This window comes from Equus asinus, chromosome 15, assembly GCF_041296235.1.
Source record: "Equus asinus isolate D_3611 breed Donkey chromosome 15, EquAss-T2T_v2, whole genome shotgun sequence".
Taxonomy (NCBI): Eukaryota; Metazoa; Chordata; class Mammalia; order Perissodactyla; family Equidae; genus Equus; species Equus asinus.
In genome coordinates this window covers 4,844,143-4,864,859 of record NC_091804.1, presented here as the reverse complement: position 1 = coordinate 4,864,859, position 20,717 = coordinate 4,844,143, and the positions used below count along the sequence as shown (strand labels likewise).

Sequence of the window (20,717 nt, the reverse complement as noted above, 5' to 3'; positions counted from 1 at the left end):
CAATAGTCTCATGAAAATTATCATCTCTTCATAGTACTCCAATATACAAAAAAAAACATATTAATAAACCTTTCTCAACAGAAAAACAATGTCAAATGAAGTCACACCACTGCTCCCAGGACACTCCAAAAACTACTTTTATAGACCAGAAAATTAGAGAGCCTGATTTTGAATAGTGTTCCATCCTGTAGACGTCAACCTTTTCATAAATCCCCAAAAGGAGTTTATGCTTATAAACTCTAACTAGAGTCAGTCGATTGAGCAAGGACAATGAAAATCTACAAACAATAAAAAATTTTATTTTAGTGAAGCTCCAAAACAATAAAATATTGCAGCTCTGCAATTCAAATTCTCCTCTTTCCTCTCATATTGCTCTGGTCACTTATTTCAAATGAGTGGTCAAGGATTCAAAAGAAATATAGGAGAAAAGAGAATGAGTCATGTAGAGACCTCTGCACAGGTGTGATGTGGCTGGTGGCTGCCACCTGTGGCTTGTTTTTACACCCAGGCTCCTCAAGAGTATATTTTGTTTCCACGTGCCCAGTGCTTAGAAGGCAAGTATTTCTATAATGGCTATTTAAATCCATTTTTATAATAAAGCAATATAATAAATCAATCAAAAATATTTACCATAGCCATTAATTAAATAATTAAATTTGTCCTGTATCATTCTGAAAATAGTGTTTTTAAAGTTGTTTACCTCCTAAGACGAGCCTATCTCTTCCCATGAATCTGTGTTCCCACAGTGAGAGGGAAGAGAACATTGCGGGGGCTGAGGGGCAGGGTAGATTACAAGAATTTTAGGAGGCAAGATATGCATTTAATTTGAGAAGGTCCTTACCTCTGGGGATGGTTGTCTTAGCAACTACCCTCCATCCTGAAGGGTGCCCCTAGTCAGGTAGACTCTCCTTTGGGCTGAGAACCACAGTCTTAGAGAGCCAAGTTCCTGGCTGGAACCATCTTGATTCTCTTAGGCTCTGGGTTTACACAGAGGCCCTCAGAGCTGCTGTAGAGGACACAACAGAGAGGCCAAGGGCCCAGGTTCTTGGCTCCCTGTCCCTACTTCAATCCCAAATCTCCAGACTAATATATTTTTTTAGGAAGGGGCTCTGTACAGCTTCAACTGGGGAGAAAAAAGGATCTGCTGCTAAAATATGTTAGAAAGTCACTGCATTAAACAGTCTAAATCTAAACTGGGATTAAAATGTTCCACTGGAATGCCATGTACTTAAACTACTTTGTTTTAGCTTCTTCCTAACTTGTTTTTATCAACTGGTTCTTTGGCAAGGTACTCACAGACTGCAATGAGGGTATTTTAAGAATCAGTCATGTTAATTACATTTCTCTATGGTTAATTAATCACTGTAATTGGTTCACACCTCCCCATATCAACATCCTCTGTTGTCCTCTCCCACACTGAATCTGGGCTTCATCGCATGACTTACTTTGGAAGCAAAACTGAGCAAGTAGAGTTTTGAAATGCACTTGAAAATTTGGGCTTGCCCTCTTGCTGCTCCTGGAACCCTAAACCATCATGTGAACAGTCTGTGCTAGCCTGCTGGGTGATGATATAAGGCCCAGTCACCCCCACTGTCCCAGCTGACAGCTAGCCAACCCCTAGAAGGAGAGCTGCCTAGCTGACTATCTCACAGCCTCGTTGACTGCAAAAACAGGAGTGAATCCAGCAGAAGAACTGCCCAACTAAGCCCAACCCAAACTGTCAACTCAAAAAATCATGGCCTACATACAGGGTTATTTTAAGCCATTATGTTTGAAGTAATCTGTCACATGGTAACAGCTAACTGACAATCTACAATAAGGCTATTATTGAGGCTGTAGTCTGCCCTAGCAAGCAATGGACTCTTTTTGAGTCTTTGGAGGAGATTCCCCCTACGTCTTAGGACCAGGAAAAGCTATGTATCACCTAAGCAAGTGGATTGGTTTTACCTTTTGTACTCGATGATTCTCTGAAGTAATCCTGTGAAGATCAGAGTCAAATCCAAGGCTGTCCCCTTCCCACCTCTCCAGCAACCACATGAGGCTCTTCGGCACGCATTTTGGCATTTTAATCATGCCTGTAGTTCCAGCCCCTTTCATTTTGCCCCAATGTCCTTATGTATTTTATCTATTGTATTATATGTTTTTCTATGAGTTGTCTCAAAACCTTTACACAGTAAGTTTGAGTACAACGGAATTAATCCAAGAACTGCGTCATAGCCTTAAAAACAGTAATGAAGACAGAGGCTGCCAAACTGTCATCCCCAACAGACACCACTGATGTTCTTCACCTTGATCTGACTCCAGGTCTCAAAACAACTTTTACCCAGAAACACAACAAAACTAAAACGACTTCCATCTGAAGCATTCAGAATTTTTTCACCTTTCCTAGGGAAGCAGAGAATACGTCTTTAATGGTGTGGCGTCTTGAGTTGGACTTGCCCTTCTGGCTTCACCACTTCTTCGTTATGTGACCTTGAATGAGTCAATCACTGTGGACTCTCTGTACTTCAGTTTCTTTGTCTGTGATGTGGGAATAGTAGTGTCTACTTCAGAGTTTACCAGGAGGGTGAAGAGTGACAACATATACACGGCAGTAGCCACTATTATTACTGTTATTACTACTACTACTACCACTGCTACTGCTCCCCTTCATCCTCCTCCTCCTTCCACAGCCTCTCTATAAATTCATCATCCTCATTAAGGGGACAGAGTGCTATGAGACACAATCTAATGCCACCATTAAAAAGACACTGTCTATGGCTAGTTCAGTTTATTGTGAAAATTCATGTAATAATTGCTGACATGTGTAAATACACACTCCTCCACAGTCTCAGACATCTAGTGTTTCCCTGTAAGAATGGAAATACCTTTGCCTCGTTGCTTCTTTTCCTTTTGTTCACTTAATTTGTCCAGAGGTAGGTTTGTCATCTCAACTCCATAAACGGTTCTCGCAAGCACTGCTGTCAAGGAGTCCATGATGTTGGCCCACTCGTTTATGAGTTCCTCCCATTCCGTGAGGGAGGACAGCACACCAAGAAAGTCATCCCAGAGCTCTCGAGAAATGTACACACAGAGGTTTGCTCGGATCCAAGCCACAAGGAGCGTCTAAAACCAACCAACCAAGAAGAGGATTCAATCATCTTCAATTGGAAGAAGTATAATCTTCAACAAGATACTTTAAATTACTAATAATAAAATGAATTTTAAAATAAAAAGTGCTTTTGGATTTTTTTTTAATTTCTCAAAATTCATTTGATCAACTGTAATCAGGATTTGAGCTACTGTGAAATTAGTTATCTTTACGAACAAGCTACCGATTCAAAATTATTCTAGTGTCTATGGCTGGTCCTGGCCATAAGTGGGGAGAAGATGAAGCTCTCTGTACAACTATTGTCTCCTGAGACAGCTCTTTCCCTCATTCTCCACATTGGCTACTTCAAACCTTCTCTTCTACATGTAAACCTCCAACCCCACCAACTCCTCTCTGACGTTTAGCAGATGAAATCGCTGCAGACTTCAGAGAAAATAGAACCCATTAAACAAGAATGCCCTGAACCTCTGCCCACAAGACTCATTTTTTCACCCAGCTTCTTCTCCATGTGGAGGGTGTAAGCAAAGACAGTCTCCTGCTCTTCTATCCTTGTCCCCACCTCTGCTTTGGCCCTCTCCTTCACAGTCTCTATGTTCCTATTAACCACACTTCTCCTTTATCTCCAATCTATCCTACTCGCCCAGTTCCTCGCCATCAGCATTTAAACATGCTCCAGTTCTTCCTCATCTTAAAAAAAAAAAAGTTCCCTTGAACCCAGATTCCCCCCTCTAGCAGAGTCCTTCTGCTTCGCATTTCAAAGCCAAATTTCTTGAAAGACTTTTCTGCACTCCCTCCATCTGCACTTCCTCACCTCCCAGTCAACTGACTGCTCTGGCTTTCTTCCTTCCTACCCACCCCACCTTCTGCCTGAATTTTGGTCTCCATTCTAATGACTCCAGTTACCATCTGTATAGCGCTGACTTCTGAATCTCCATGTTCAGCCCACGCCTCTTTGCTGGTTTCCTGACCTACCTATCTGCTTACTCAATAGCTCTACTTGGATGTTCTGCAAGCAGCTGTAATACAGCATAATAGTAAAAAGAATCTGATTTCTTCCATTGAGATGCATCCAATTCCTCGACCTGGTGTCTTGCTCCTGGTTTTTGCAAATACTCTTCCTTCCCTCTCTTCCCTCCTTTTTGCCTCTTTAATTCCCACTCATTCTTCAGGTCATAACTTGGACATTACTTCCTCCAAGGTGTCCCTGACTGCCACCTCAATCCCAGCCTCCAGTAAGTAGCCTTCAGTTCCCACAGCTCTCTGCATGTTCCCCTCAGAGCACTTATCACTCCTTTCCTTAGGAGTCTGTTCACTTCTCTGTGTCCCTCCTCTAGCCTTATGGTCCACAGCACTACAACTGGTCACATGTGTGGTCAATTATGCATATATTCCAGATATTTCCTTACCTTGAAATTGCCCAGTTCCTTACCTCTGCCAAAATATTCCAAATACTTCAAAATTCAAATCAAAATGTGTCTCCCTTGAAAGAACTGCCAAGTCCATCTCAGATGAGCCTCAGATCCCTTCCCAATCTCAGTAGAGGGAATCTTTATATCCAAAGTCTGTGTAACTTTCCTGATCTGTTGTCAGAGCTAAATGTACTTCTTAAAGTGCCAACTTGCAAATATTTCTGCCCAACCCAGATGCAAACTGGATCCCACTGTCTTCGGGGGTTGTACTGTGCACGGGTTACGGATGAATTTGCTTTTTAATTAAGAGAGAAATTGTTCTTTAACATAGACATAGGAAAACTATGAGAAACAGAAAGCAGTCTATAATTAGGCAGGCCTGTTCTAACCACTTGAAAAATCATATTTAAAGTGACCCTTTTGTAATGTACCTGTCCTCTATGTTTCAAAATCATGTTTACCACACTTTTTTTTTTATTAAGGTTATGATAGATTACAACCTTGTGAGATTTCAGTTGTACATTATTGTTAGTCATGTTGTGGGTACACCACTTCACCCTTTGTGCCCTCCCCCCAACCCCCCTTTTCCCTGGTAACCACCGATTGGTTCTCCATGTCTATATGTTAACTTCCACCTATAAGTGGAGTCATATAGAGTTCGTCTTTCTCTGTCTGGCTTATTTCGCTTAACATAATACCCTCAAGGTCCACCCATGTGGATGCGAATGGAACAATTTGGTCCTTTTTTATGGCTGAGTAGTATTCCATTGTGTACATATACCATATCTTCTTTATCCAATCATCAGTTTCTGGGCATTTAGGTTGGTTCCATGTCTTGGCTATTGTAAATAATGCTGCAATGAACAGAGGGGTGCATGGGACTCTTGGGATTGCTGATTTCAGGTTCTTAGGATAGATACCCAGTAGTGGGATGGCTGGGTCATAGGGTATTTCTATTTTTAACTTTTTGAGAAATCTCCATACTGTTTTCCATAGTGGCTGCACTAGCTTGCATTCCCACCAACAGTGTATGAGGGTTCCTTTTTCTCCACAACCTCTCCAACATTTGTTACTATTTGTTTCAGTTATTATTGTCATTCTAAAGGGGATATCTTAGTGTAGTTTTGATTTGCATTTTGATGATTAGTGATGATGAGCATCTTTTCATGTGTCTATTGGCCATACTTATATCTTCTTTGGAGAAATGTCTGTTTATGTCCTCTGCCCATTTTTTGATCGGGTTGTTTGTTTTTTTGTTGTTAAGCTGTGTGAGTTCTTTGTATATTATGGAGATTAACCCTTTGTCGGATAAGTAGCTTGTAAATATTTTTTCCCAATTAGTGGGCTGTTTTTTTGTTTCAATCCTGTTTTCCCTTGCCTTGAAGAAGCTCTTTAGTCTGATGAAGTCCCATTTGTTTATTCTTTCTGTTGTTTCCCTCAGCTGAGGAGTTATAGTGTCCGAAAAGATTCTTCAAAATCATGTTTACTACACTTTTTAAAGGGATAAAAATGTTAAAGTTGAGCTAAAATACTTAAGTACACTGAAAACAAGGTTTTAAACACTCAGACTTAAAATCTGATTCCAAGGTGAATGAATTTTTTAAAAAATTAAAGACAATATAAAATAAAACATTAAAATAATTTTATCATTTATTAATATTTTACTATATACTTTTATTATGACTAAAATGCCAGCTTCTGTGTATTCCTTTTTACACTCCTATTTTCAAAATGAGTTTGAGGCCATTACCATAAAGTACATACATACAATAAAATTAATAAATAGTAGATAAAAATATTATCTTAGCAGAGTAAGAGGAGAAAGTAGAGACTGGCAACGTTACCGGGACTCAGCCTCACATCTGGTTATAGCACTGGCTACAGGTTTAAAGGCACATGCTTTGGTGGGGGAAGATACCTGTATTGGGAATCTTGCATTGGCTTCACTTTATTGACTAATCATAAAACAAGGACAGAACGATGACTTCCTTCAGCTTATAAAATTCATCTTAGCTAACCTTAAAAACATGTACACTGACTTGTGGAATCATCATCATTATTCACAACTAACAATACTTCCATACAGAGCAAAACCATGAAATACAGTCAGCGGGTGACGGGCAGCACCTTTGGACATCCCTTTAATAAGTTACCCTTTTCTAAGAGGAACAGGGAAAGAGACAGCACCAAGACTCAGTTCTGTCACTAACTTGGTTTGTGACCTTGGCAATTTACTTGACTTTTCTGGAGTCATATTTCTCGTTAAAAATAAAAAGCTGAGCAAAAGTATCCCCAAGGTTCCCTCAGCACTGAAATTCCTGTTTTATCAAATATATCTTGGCACACAAGCTGTATTAAAAGAACAGCTTCACTTGTAAATTGCTCCTTTTCTTATATACCTTTCCTAACCAGCCACCTTCTGCCTTTCTCTACTCGACATGTTAGGGGACTACACAACTTCAAAGTAATGGCTCAGACTGTAAATAGAAGGACCATAGTCCGAGTTTTCTGATGTACCTTCAGAGCTTCAAGCACAAGGTCATATTTAGCACTGACAACAGATTAACACATCATTTAAGGCAATCATCATTATTTGGTAATACTTAAAACTAATTAAAACTCAACTGTCATTTGAAGAAAATTTGCCAAACCAAGTTATCTACTGACAGAGAAAAAACTAAACACTAAAGGAAAAATTAGAAAAAAATAAAAGGATAATGGCAACTTAAAATTTCCTGTCCCCTTTAATAGTCTCCTTATTCAAATTTTTAAAAATCAAGTATCAAGAGGCAATTGTAGATGGTCTACATGACCAGATGAATAATGATGAGACGGCACATTTTAATTTTAGTATACGACTAGGATGATGCCCACTTGATTGTCTGGCAGATCTGTCTAGACTTTTCATATTTTTCTCCTTCCTCGGATCTCACAAAAGGACTGGGAAGGTCAACAGATGATCATAAATCCCAAAAGACTCCTCTCTGATTCTTACGGCAACCCTGCAAGGTAGGAAGGAACCCTTTCCTGATTGTGACAGATTAGAGCAGAGACTCAGAAAAGTGACGTGATTTGGTCAAGGCCACACAGTCAGGAAGTGTCAGATCTGGGATCAGAACCAAGAAACTGCCTACCTCCAAAAAAAGATCATTCTTTCTCCACTATTTTGTGGTTAGTTCTTAATGTAAGCATTCTTCTTGCTCCATCTAACTACTGCCAAAATAATAATAATAACAATGACATCAAAATCACTGATCATGGATTCAAAACTGATCTTCAAGGGAGATCTGACAAAATTTCTCCATTAATGAGGGGGATGTCCCCTCCCAAACCCAAAACCAAACGAACAAACAAAAACCACAACTCCACAATAGATTCTTGCTTAATTCAGTAACAAATTCTCGCTCTAATTCCAACACACACAACAGATGCAGGGCCAGGCAATTGGTGCGGAATGAGGCCCAGGAATGATCCTGAGCCTGGCTTCAGTCCATGTCACTTGGCAGTCCCAGTCCCATCAGAACTGGGAGATCAGGAAGGTGCCAAAAGTGAGATGCTCCAGGAGACTCAGAGCAAAGTGAGGAGAGTGTCTGTGTGTCCACATGAGGAGCAAAGCAAGTGGTCAGTACCATCCTCGAGGCAAGAGCACAGCAAAGTTGGACCAACATGAAAGGATGTGGTGGTCCACTTCATGTACCCAATAACTAGGCAAGGCAATCAAAGTAAAAGTGATTATATCATTTCGGAGGTAAGTGAGTGCATGCCAATTATTTCTTCAGCCTCTCATACATTTTTCATCAAGTCAAGATCATTCAATCATATTAAATTATTAAAAATTGATATGAATCGGGTTCTCTTATATTACAATGGGCATATTTAGCTTTAAAGAACTAATTTCCTTTTTTGTCATCTTCACCTACACATCCTACCTATATTCTAGATATGCTGTTAATATATATCCTCCAAAACCACCTTTGAGTCAACCGAGGAAGGAAGTTAACTTCTTCTCCCTGCAAGCATCACTTACAGCTCAGGATCTACCACGCTTTCCTCTAATCAAATTATTCAAAATCAGGTCTATCCATGGTATTGATGCCTTTGTTTGTGAGGATGTCACATTTTTCCAGAGCCCTTCACACTGTTCTTTTTCAGAAATGCTTCATAAATTCTACACATCCCATAAGTATTAGTGTTTTCTAGAATAATGTTGCAATAGGCTACTGCCCTCAAGACCCTTTAAAACTTTTACTTCCCAGGCAGTTAGTTCATCATCTGCCTTCTCTTCTCTCTCCCTTAGGGCAATGTCAGAGTACTTGTGTTCTTGACCTTTCTCATCATGTGAGATGCAAGAAACACAGCCATCTCCTTGGCTCTCTGCTCCTACCTAAGGCCAGCCCAGTCCCCACCTTACCCAGGACTTCACTTCTGCAGTTCTCCTATCTCTCCCCTACACTATCCTATTCTCTCTCACACTGGACCATCTCCACTGGCAAGCAAACATACTATAATACCACCCACCTTAAACTCTGCCCTCCATGCATACTGCTGACTCCAGGTAGCTCCCTTTTCCCTTCTACATCAATACCCTTGCAAAGCCTTGAGTATACTTGCTACCTCCACTGCCCAGCTCTCATTTTCTCCTCCATCCACTCCAAGTCAGCCTCATTCCCCTAGAACATTAACTATCTACATCTAGTCAAAGCCAATGGTCAACTGGCAGTTCTCCTCTTACCCAACACTCTTCTCCAGACATCCAGGACACATGCCCCTGTAGTTTCCCTCCTAGCTCCCTGGCCACTCTTTCTCAGCATCTCTGGCTGCCTCCTCTCCTCCACCAATTATAGAGATGGTCTTCTTGTCTCTATGGCACTATTCTTTCCCTAGGTGATCGCACCTAGTCTTTAAACACAATTGACCAACACAGCAATGGCTCTTGCATTTTTATTTCTAGCCTGAACCACTCCCTGACCTTATTCCCATTCCCAGGCTTCCATTCATCCTTTACCTCTTCAAATCTACCTGGTCCTCCACTAAGGCCATCAGCTGTTCTCATCTTCCAAATTTCTACCAACCTCAAGCACATCAAAAGAGGAAGTAGATGGCAGAGAGGTGAGAAAGCCTAAAAGAAGCCCAGTGCTAATAGTAAGGAATAGATTAGAACCTTCAGGACAAAGCAAAGAAGAAAAATTTCTAGAAATTTAAAGTGAGTTAAATTTTACTCAAAATTCTCAATGATTCAAACTAATTTGCTGTGAAATCTAATTCATTTCTTGCATTTGCAGTGTTTTAATGAAAAAGACTTACCCTAAACAGTAACCCTGCCAAGCTCTGGGCAAACAAGTCCTTTATTTGTTTATCCTTTGGCTTCTGCATGACAGCTTCTGTTATCCTGAGTAGTATTTGCAACATCTGTTCCCTGGGTCACACAAAATAAAAGCTCATATTATTAATCACATCTCCAAAGCACCTTAATTTATGTGTACAAGAAATTCTCTTAAGAATTCAGTAACATTGATAATCGTGTATTACTCAAAAGTATTAAAAATCCAAACGCCAATTACATAATGAATACTATAATTTATCAAAACAAGCTACCTTATGTTACAACAGTTCTAAAAATATGTCAACTATTGATGCCCATATCAATAGGCAGGATAAAACAGGTATCATCCTGGCCTGATTTTCTCCCCTTGCACAAAGGGAGGCAAGATTGTTTCTCCAACGGTGCCAGTCCCGTAAAGACACTCAGTGAGTAGCTGTGCCTGTTTGAACTTACGCAGCAACCTTTAATTTTCACATCCATTATTTTATTAACCTGTAAGGTCTCCCTATCTATCTTTGTGATAGAAAATAAAGTTGACTATCAAAAAATGCAAACCTGATCAAAGCAATAACTGACAAAGACACAGGGTTAATTTAATTTCTGAACCTATGGAAGCTTGGAAAGTCATGAAATTCCCAGAGTCTTCTGAAAGAAAATGAAGGTAAAAAATTATCTCTAGTTTGGAAAAATCTTTCCTAACAATTTTGATTCTAACTTGTTCCTTCCTATTTTGTGAAACGCTGACTTTTGTGACTCCTCCTCAAAGGAGAACTGCCCGAAGAGTGTAACAACTCCTATCAGAGCACATGAAACGATGCGCACGTGCTGTCCTGGTGTTGGCAGAGGCACAGGACTTTCCTGCACTCTTCATTCTTTACTTTGTCCTCATCTTCTCACACAGATGGTGTTGTTACTCACTCACACACCAGTTATCACTATTTCAGGACCACTTCTCAGTACCTCTCTGGCTACAAGCCCTGGTCGAAGCCACCATCATCAATGGCCACAGACTTCGTGCTCTTCCCCACTGTCTCTTATCCACATGGCAGTCAGAGGGGTCTTTTGGAAACATAAATTAGATTGCATCACTCTGGCGCACACACAGACAGGTAGTAGTGTGCTTCCTGAGACCTGAAAGGCCCCGAGAAACCTGGCTCTGGCTTGCCCCCGTGTCATCCCCTCCCACTCTCCCCCTCCCTCTTTCTGCTCTGCCACATGGGCTGTCATCTTGTCCTGCCTGGAACACACCATGCTGGTTACTTGCTGCTCCTTCTATCAAGATGCTCTTCCCACAGATCTCCCATGGCTCCCCTCCTCTTCCCTCGGGCCTCTGCTCAGAAAGGCCTTTCCTGACACCTGATGAAAAAAACTCCCCCACCCTCCACACTGTCCCCTTCCCCAGCTTCATTGTTCTTAGCACTTGATCCTACTAAAATTGCTTCTGTGTTCATTATACTTCTCAGTCTGTGAGGATGGAAATCTCATGAGGGCAGGAACCTTGTCTATCTAGTTCACCCTATATCTTCACAGAAGTTAAGTAGTTATTTACTAGAGGGAAGAAGGGAGGGACAGAGAGGAGGGCATAGAGGGATTGTCTGGTACTAAAATACGTAAGAAAATCTGCTAGGGAAACAGATCACATCCCTTTCTATGCTCTACTGACTATTTTTTGGAGAGTATTTTCATCTATTTCTATAATTTGTTTTTTTATACTTTTATCTGAAAATTTCTGATTAAAGAACAGAGAAGAATTGCTTAATTTTATTTCCTAGAATTTTCACCCAAAAAAGATTATCAAAAATATCAAAATAGTGCTGATACAATGGCATGCTGAATTCATAGAGTTCCAAAGAAAAAAAAAAGCCATCAAAAACACTATTGATATAACTGTGGTATTGAGGAGCACATATTTCAGTTGAAAGTATACTAGCAGTTTTCATTACTTTCACTATTACTGATGCAACATTTAACTTGACTTAAATCATATTGTTCATCACAGTAATATTTCCAGCTTTAACAACTGCTTCTTGGCAAATGGTGCTAAGTTTAAAAATCTGGGAAAGAATGACATTGAAATTTACATCTTAAAATAATCATTTTGATACTGTGGTTTCCATATTAGTGAACTTCCTGCATGACAGGATTCTCTAGGCTCTCCCCTCCCTCAACTGAGAAAGAAAACCACTCGATGGCCCCGGAGGTCCTGCCAGCTCAGTCCTGCCTCATTTCTGTGGTTACCACCAACTGCAGAGCGATCCTTCCAGAGCACCCTTACTGCTGACGCAGAGACATCCAGAAAGGGCATCCAGAACACAGCTGGGTAATGGGGACCAGAAGACTTCCAGGAGAGAAGTGTGCCACCAGCGCAGGTCTGCAGTGGCCTCAGCATACTGAGAGCCGAGCCCAAAGATCACTGGGAAGAGTGCTGACCACAGCCGGGCAAGCAGTGAGGGCATCTTGTCTGCTTGAGGGCAGTGGTTGGGTGGGGGAGCATGCAAAGGATGGACTTGAGAGGCATTTTAGAGGCAGAACAGAGAGGCTGCCTTTCCAATGCATGAAGGAAGAGAAGATTTGAAAGTGGCTATGAGGCACTCTGGTCTGTTGCCGAGAACCTCTGAAAACACCTCAAAACCAGAGTGATATGAAGACACTCATTATGGGAGAAGGGCATGGAAAAAACTTAATGCATTGTTTACCTTTAGGGATATAATAAACACAAAAACACCAAACAAAAATGAAGGATGAAAATGAAAACACTTTGTGTAAGTATATTTTAATGACACTACTATATTTTTTTTTTAAAGATTTTATTTTTTTCCTTTTTCTCCCAAAGCCCCCCAGTACACAGTTGTATATTCTTCGTTGTGGGTCCTTCTAGTTGTGGCATGTGGGACGCTGCCTCAGCATGGTTTGCTGAGCAGTGCCATGTCCGTGCCCAGGATTCGAACCAACAAAACACTGGGCCGCCTGCAGCGGAGCGCGCAAACTTAACCACTTGGCCACAGGGCCAGCCCTGACACCACTATATTTTTGACTGCACTATTTATTTAGCCACTTTTGACAATTTATCATTTAAAGTAATTATTTTTCCAAAATGAATTTAAAACTTCAAGTTTGAAGCAACAAAAATCAGTTAACAGCATTTTGGAGCAATTAACAAACTCTCCTGGGCTTCAGAAGAATGATACTGTAAAACACCAGTTATACTTTTTCACAAAACTGTTTGATGATAGTTAAAATGGAAAAATCTACTATTATGTAATATGACTTCTTACCCTTAATTCAAGAATAGTTTTGAAACCAATAATGAAAATAAATGAACTATCAAAGTACTGGACACTTACCTTCTTCATAATTCACAGAAACTGTTACAAAAGACTAATCATCACTTTATTGTTAACTTCATAAAGCCACTTAATAAATGGAAGCTTTAACATTTTAATTATTATGTTGAAAAACAGAAACGTCCATTTTACAATATTAATTTGGAATAAACTTACCATGTCTTTTTATTCATTGTAAGCTCCATTATCATGCGCCTAAAAATAATCAAAACAGCTTTACAAGCATCAACTTGTTCTTTCAAGAGCATGGGAACTTCAGCACATGGTTCCAACAAAAAAACATTTGCAGCATTTGTCAAAAACACCTTAAAATCAACAAATTTTACATTAGAAAACATAATTAAACATATAAATCTGAACAAATTTTGCTTAAAGATAATACTAATTTCACTCTACCAATGTCACCATTGTATTATTTCAATTAAGGCAAGTGGTACCAACATATACTTAAGATTTTTTTTAGTTCACCTCTTAAAATACTGAGACACCTGAAAGACCTTTCCTAGAAAAAAATTACTATTACTTATTTATATTGCAACTTTAGAAATTCCATGAATCAAAAAAGCTTTTGGGGACTTCTTTTTGACATTGCTTAAAAAAAAGGGGTGGAGGGAGAGAGAAAAAAGGTAAGATAAGATCACCACTTCTGGGTGAGAAATTTTGGGGTGGGAGAAGGGGAGAGGAAGAGGAGTTGTGGTCAGACAGTGGCTAGAAAGAACTATCTGATTACTGTTGAATCTCCCAGCACATAAACAACTTGCTGACAGGAAGCACAGCCAGGCCAGCACCACCCAACAAGGGTGTGGGCCTCTAGGAGCACTGGCGCGCCAGGAAACAGCCAAAGCCACATGATCAACACTGCGCATCTTCCAGGAACATGTATTTTTAATATGAGAACTATATTATGCAGTAGAATATAAAATCTAAGTGAATTCTTAATATAAAAACATTTCAAAAAATCTTAGGTAACAACCAACTGCTCTACGTTGTGCCTCAGACCTTTAGGATAAAGTTCACTGTTCTCTACCATCAGGGGTATTTTTGTACAAGATTGTGAGAAGCGCTGATTCAGGTTATGATATAGTAAGTTACTGTTTAGGGGCATGTAAAATAACAATATTTTACCATTTACACAGATGACACTAGCGACCCCTCAATTTAGGAGATTTTGAGTTGCCAACCTAGATGAGGGTAAATCTGCTCCATCTGTCTACAGCTATATTCTCTCTTAGGTCTCCTTTGTGTTCAACAATCCAAACTCAAAAATCTGGGAACAAACAGAGCCTCTTTGGCTCACCTGTGGATGGAAATCCATTAACACAACATCTCAAAATAGATGCACAAACTGACCAGAGAAATTAAAATGAACACACTTGAGGCCAGCCCCGGGGCCAAGTGATTAAGTTCATGCGCTCCGCTTCGGCAGCCCAGGGTTTCGCCGGTTTGGATCCTGGGTGCGGACATGGCACCGCTCATCAGGCCATGCTGAGGCGGTGTCCCATATGCCACAACTAGAAGGAGCCACAACTAAAAAAATATACAACTATGTCCTGGGCGGCTTTGGGGAGAAAAATGAAAAATAAAATCTTTAAAAAAAAAAATGAACACGCTTAAAAGTCAAGTGGGTGAACTAAAATGTTGACAGCCTCTAAGATTACCTTAAAAAAGTATCATGTCTCAATTTTCTAGGAAGAATTACTAAATAAGTGCTATAATAGTGGATAATAGATAACAGCAATCATGAAGAATTTACTAGCCTTCAAGCAAGAAAAAGAATTTTTTGACTAACAAACTACAGCAGTTTTACTGACTTTATTTTTTAAAGATGTATGCCATAGATGACATATTGCCATGCAGATCAGTTTAATTCAACGTCTTTAGCTTCTTGATTTGAATTTGAAATTATTGCATATTCCCAAGTAAAAGTGAAGAGTCTCCATATATCACACTTCGTTCACTTTGCTTTGTTAAAAACATCAACATGGTAATTCCGTAATTTCTTATTACCACATTAGTATCAGTTAAGGTAAAAATAAATAAAATTAATATGTCCAAATTAGACTTGTCAAAAGCAACTACAGAAGAGTACTATCTTATCAAAGCTCCATTTGGCCACTTTCTCCTAATGAACCACATAAAGGACCAAGGTACTGGATACAATGAGAACAAAAACAGCTATTTAAATCCAAACTAAATATTTTTTAAAACTAGAGCTATAAGCAAGTAGAAAATTTTTTTCTTGGTTCATCCAAGCAGATGTAACTTATCCTTTCAGAAAACAAATAACATTCTTCTGAACCCAGGAAGATAACTGGCATCCACAATCCCACTGGCTGATAGTGGGATGGCTGAGGATGGCAATCTGGCAATCGACTTGGAGGAAGGGGGCTACCGAGGGACACAGGGCAGGGAACCCTGCAAGTATTTCTCTGGTGAGGACACAGGTTATAATTATGAGCTGCACCAAAGTTCTTTGAAGCTACGTAAGTAAAATCATCTTGATTTTTTTAAGTTAATTTTAAATTATTTGCTGATTTGATTTTTGAAAAATGAGAAAATTCATTAGTTAGTGTATTACACTGCTAAGTAACTTAAAAATAAAAAGGATACCATGATAAGGAATCCTATCAAGAGACAGATTTTAGAAATATAGTGTCATTTAAAACTGGGTACCATGCATGCCATGCCCACGCCATCCCAAGACTCCATGCCTGGCCTCTGTGTGGGAGGCCTAACTGGACATTGCTACAAACATGTTTACGGGATGGAGGGCATGCCTGGCAGCAGGGGAAACAGAGGCAGCCTGTGTTTTCACTTATGTTCTTAACAACCTTCAAGCTGAATGGGACCCAAGAAGTAATCTCCCAATCTCCACCTTTGAAATAAAATCCTGAAGTCGAGGGAGATTAAGTGATGAGCCAAAGTTGTTCTTTCAAACGTCCTTAAATGGTATCGGTTCTATTTCATATATTCATTCAGATAAATATCTAAAAATTAATGGATTAATCATCATTCTTCATAAACACAGGTAATTTTTAAGAGGATTATTACTTGTAAGATTAAATAATCACCATGCTGGTCTTGCAAATTAGAGTCTGGGTAACTAACTACCCATATGTGTTCAGAAGATACATTTAAGATTTAAATCTTAGTCCTTTTACATTCACTATATAATAATTCCTCTTAAAAAACTGCAACCAGTTCTTACGTCTCCTTTGACTAAAAAAAAATTTTTTCAAATTGAAAGTGAGAAATTAGGAAGAAAACTTAGAACGAGAATTTAAGAGCTGTTTACTGACAGATGGTTAAAAATACCACCATACATTATACAATGTTACCCTAATAAACAAAATGTTCAAACCAACTCCAACTGGGGGCATGTCGTCTCTGGCTGCACACGTACCTGCAGCATGGCCTGGGCCCCAGCTCTCACATTCTTATTTTCCTCCTCTGCCACACACCCTCTGTTCACCGCATTTGTGAAGGAGTAGGTTCGTCCCCAACTGGAAGATCGCTTATGACCGGAACTTTCAGACGAGGTCTTTAGAAAATAACAACCAGTTAACAGAGGGGGAAGCAGCACACATTCGCATATTTAATTCCTCACACTCACCAGAATTTATGAGAATATGGGTTCTAGGAGGACAAGTCTTTTTCCATTGTGTTCACTACTCTACCTTTAGCACCTAAAATAGTTCCTAGTATTCAGGATGTGCTGAAGAAATAAACAAACGTCCAATGACTGAATGAGCATGTAGTACTGACCTTTAATATGTATGATAAATTCCATTTGCTTATTTTACATTTTAACTTCATGACTAGTTATTAGAATGACTTCACCAATATTAAAAAATCAAAATTATGGAATTGATACAGATATTTAAAAGTGATATGTCTTTGGTTACAAATATGTTTAAATGTTTGTTGTTAATTGCTGTGACAAACCCTGACTTTTAGAAATAATTTCTCAGACTAGATTCCAAAACAGAATGTGTAAATATACATATATAAATATGACTTAAGCTTCTTTCGTGTTTCAGGAACAGGTCCCACTCTGTTGTTTTAGATTTACCCAGCCTCTAGATTTATCCAACATGAACTGAAAGGCCCATTCCAGCAGCACTGGTTCTCTGAGGAGCACCCAGCCACACAGTGAGGCTTACCAATGGGGAAGGTAACACTCGTCACTGGGTTAGTCCTTTCAAGTGGGTATCATACTGACTGTTTCTGGTACAGGCCACTGCACAAGAAAAGGCTGCCCAAACATTCTAAATTTAGTTTCTCAAATGCTAATTAACATGTCAACGATAAGGCAGTGACACTTTTAGTCTCATATAGAAACATGTAAAATATGATGGTTTATTAAACAACTCTCACAGGATGGTGAATAACAAAGCTTCAATGCACATGTGAGCCTAGCCTGCAGGTTAGGAGATGACAGACAATCCTGAATAGAGCACAGAAGCAGCCTCACTGAGGCAGGTCCTCACGGAACTCAGCAACAAGAGAACATTAGACACAACAAAAAAAAAGATCCAACTGCCTATGTCCCACCGACTGGGACCCTTGACTGAGCAGGTATGCTTTGCTTAAAAATATAGACTCCCAACTGAAACAATAAATGATAAAATATTACCTCCTTGTTGTCAGTCTCTGAAAATTCTAACTTTTCAGAATCTTCTTGGGCAACTTCTTTTTTATCTGGTTCCTCCATAAACACAGGTTTGTCCTGGAGGATCCACTTTCTGTACACTTGAACTACTTTTCTTGTTACAGCTATGTCACAGGAAGGCAACAAAAACGCCTAAAATGAAAAGAGAAAATTTCCTTTAACTCCACACAAGCTCAGATCAATAAAGAGCCACAAAATAGACATTTCCATTGGCCATCACCAATTTCAGACTTTCCTTTGAAACATAAGGCTTGTGAATATACTACACAGAGCCACATATTGTTGTGCACACCAAACTTATCTGACAAAAAAAGGTATTTTCATAATTGGGCCAGAAAACATAATGCAATTTAAAAATAACTTCTATCTTCTGAATAATTTTTCCACAAGAATAATCAAAATGCACACCTATGCAGATATTTTAATTGGCTATATAAAGAATAATAATTGTACAACTGGGAACTTTTCCCAATGAATCAGAAATAGATTATAAGATAACAGACACACTAGTACAGCCAGTTGCAGCCAATTGCCACATCTCTTCCCAACTCCAGGTTCAGTGACATGACGTTGGTAGCCTGAATTCGCCACAGCAGGAGTATTTATACCATAGAAGTAGGCAAGTGCTACCAATCAGGGCTCTTCTTTTCTTGTCTTTTTTCGCCTTTTTCCTTTCCTTATCTTTCTCTTTCTTCCTTTCCCTTCCTTCTTTCTTTCTTTCTCTCCTTCTTCTTTCCCTCCTTTCCATCCTTTTTTGAGATCCAGTTGTTCAACATTTACCAGCACACCAATGAGGACAGATACCGATGTAATGAAAGCCACTGGCCAGCTGTAGCACTGTGCATACTTATGCGAACTTTTTATCATTCAAGAATCCCCTTACACACCTGAATTAATGTATAGAATAAGAATTTTGATTTAATGTGATAAGATTCCAAAAATGTAAACAAAAATGTAAAGGGGAAATGCATTTGCTTTTTGAGTGCCAGCTTTAAGGAATATTTCTATACGAGGGGTGAACACAAAGGAGAGGTACTCAACACTCCTATAATTGCTTTAATTCCATAGATGAAGAATTAAGTTCAGGCTCATAATACCTGAGATATTTCCCAAGCTTACAAACTTAGTTAGTGATGAATCCAAGTCTTGAACTCAAGGTTCAGAGATTTGCTTTAATATAGTCCTCAAGGTTCATGCTACAGGATCCAGTTACAGGCAGATTTCACTGTAACAAGGCTTTGTGCAATATACACATTTTCCATAGATAGTGGTCATGTCACATCAAACTTCAGAATAGAGGAGTTTGTGTTATAACAAGGCTGCAATGTATCCATATATCAAATATTTGGACTCACATCTTAATAAAGATCAATAAAGACAAGAATATGACAAAGTACAATGGTGCTCATTTTAGTTTTGTTCCAAAATTTTATTACAAATATTTTCACATATATAAAAAGTTGAAAATCTTTTACAGTTAACATCCATATACCCACCCTCTAGATTCTACCATTAGCATTTGTATATTTGCTTTACCACATAGCTATCTGTCAATCCTACTCCTCTCTAACCTTCTTTCAATCCATTTTATTTTTGATGCATGTCAAAGAAAGCTGCAGATATCAGTACACTTCACTCCTAAACATTTCAGCATGCATATCACTGACTAGAGTTCAAAATTTATTTATTGTACTTTAGGTAAAATTTATAAACAATGAAATGTACAAATCTTAAATGGATGATGAGCTTTGACAAATGTAGACAACTATGTAACCCAAATCCAGTATCAAGGTATATCATGTTATACTCCTCCCAGAAAGCAAATATAAATCCTCTCTGGAGGAAAATAAAATCACAGTAAAACCAAAATTACTTGTACAGTCTGGCTAGTATGATATACAGCATCTTAAAAAATCAGAAATATGAGAAAAGAAGTCAATATTAACACAATCACAATAAAAATTAGACAATAGTTTAAACATATATGAAATCTAGATAAAGAACCAGAAAAAGATATAAATGAAATTGAAACATGAAATAACCAAAACTAAAAACAGTGTATATGAGTTGACAACAGAATGGACATAGCTGAAGAGAAAACAGAAGAAAATATCCAGAATGAAGCACAGAGAGACAAGGATGGCTAAATCAAAAGCTAAGGTAAGAGAGAGAATACAATGAAAAGGTTATCCTATGGTTGGAGATGCAGAAGGAAAGAAGATTAGTAAGAAGGGGCAGAAACAATATTTGAAGAAAGAATGGCTGAGAATCTTGCCAAAATTGATAAAAGATATCAATCCACAGATTCAACAATCACAAAGAAATACAAGCAAGATAAACACAAAGTATATTATGGGAAAACTGCTGAAAACCAAAGACAATCAGAAAGTCTTAAAAGCAGCCAGAGGAAAACAGACACATTTCCTCCAAAGGAGCAATCATGTAACTTAGCATAACTTCTCAAAGAAACAATGGAAGCCAGAAACAAAAGAATGAAATAGTCAATGTAAAGAAAGAACACAGGTACCTATGCAGAATTTAGCACCACACAGAATATACTTCAAAAACGAAAGCAAAATATAGACATTTTCAGATAAGGAAATAAGAAAATCTGTTACCAAGGGACTTGATCTAAGAGAAATACTAAAAGTTATTCTTTAGGCAGAAGGAAAATAATGCCAGGTCAGAGATTTGGGAAGGGAAAAAAATGCAACAAAAAAGGGTAATTATTTGAATAAATCTAAATGAATAAAATATATATGAATAAAAAGAAAAAACCTGAGTAAAATAATTATAGTTCTGAAATAGATTATACATATATTATATTTTCATAATATGGATTTCAAATACATAATAATGGCATATAAACTGACAAGGC

At 38.7% G+C, this 20,717-nt stretch overlaps 1 protein-coding gene across 10 annotated transcripts in view; it reads right to left on the bottom strand.

Annotated features, from left to right (window-relative positions):
* The window catches only part of RALGAPA2 (Ral GTPase activating protein catalytic subunit alpha 2), a 319,858-nt gene that overhangs the window by 204,490 nt on the left and 94,651 nt on the right, over nt 1-20,717 (bottom strand). For all 10 annotated transcript variants that reach the window (XM_070485498.1, XM_070485497.1, XM_070485495.1 and 7 more), the window contains 5 exons: nt 17,804-17,971; nt 16,571-16,708; nt 13,324-13,472; nt 9,805-9,916; nt 2,868-3,105 (listed from right to left, as the gene is read on the bottom strand). In XM_070485498.1, coding sequence (XP_070341599.1) covers nt 2,868-3,105; nt 9,805-9,916; nt 13,324-13,472; nt 16,571-16,708; nt 17,804-17,971 — 805 coding nt within the window. The remainder of the gene's footprint in view (nt 1-2,867; nt 3,106-9,804; nt 9,917-13,323; nt 13,473-16,570; nt 16,709-17,803; nt 17,972-20,717) is intronic.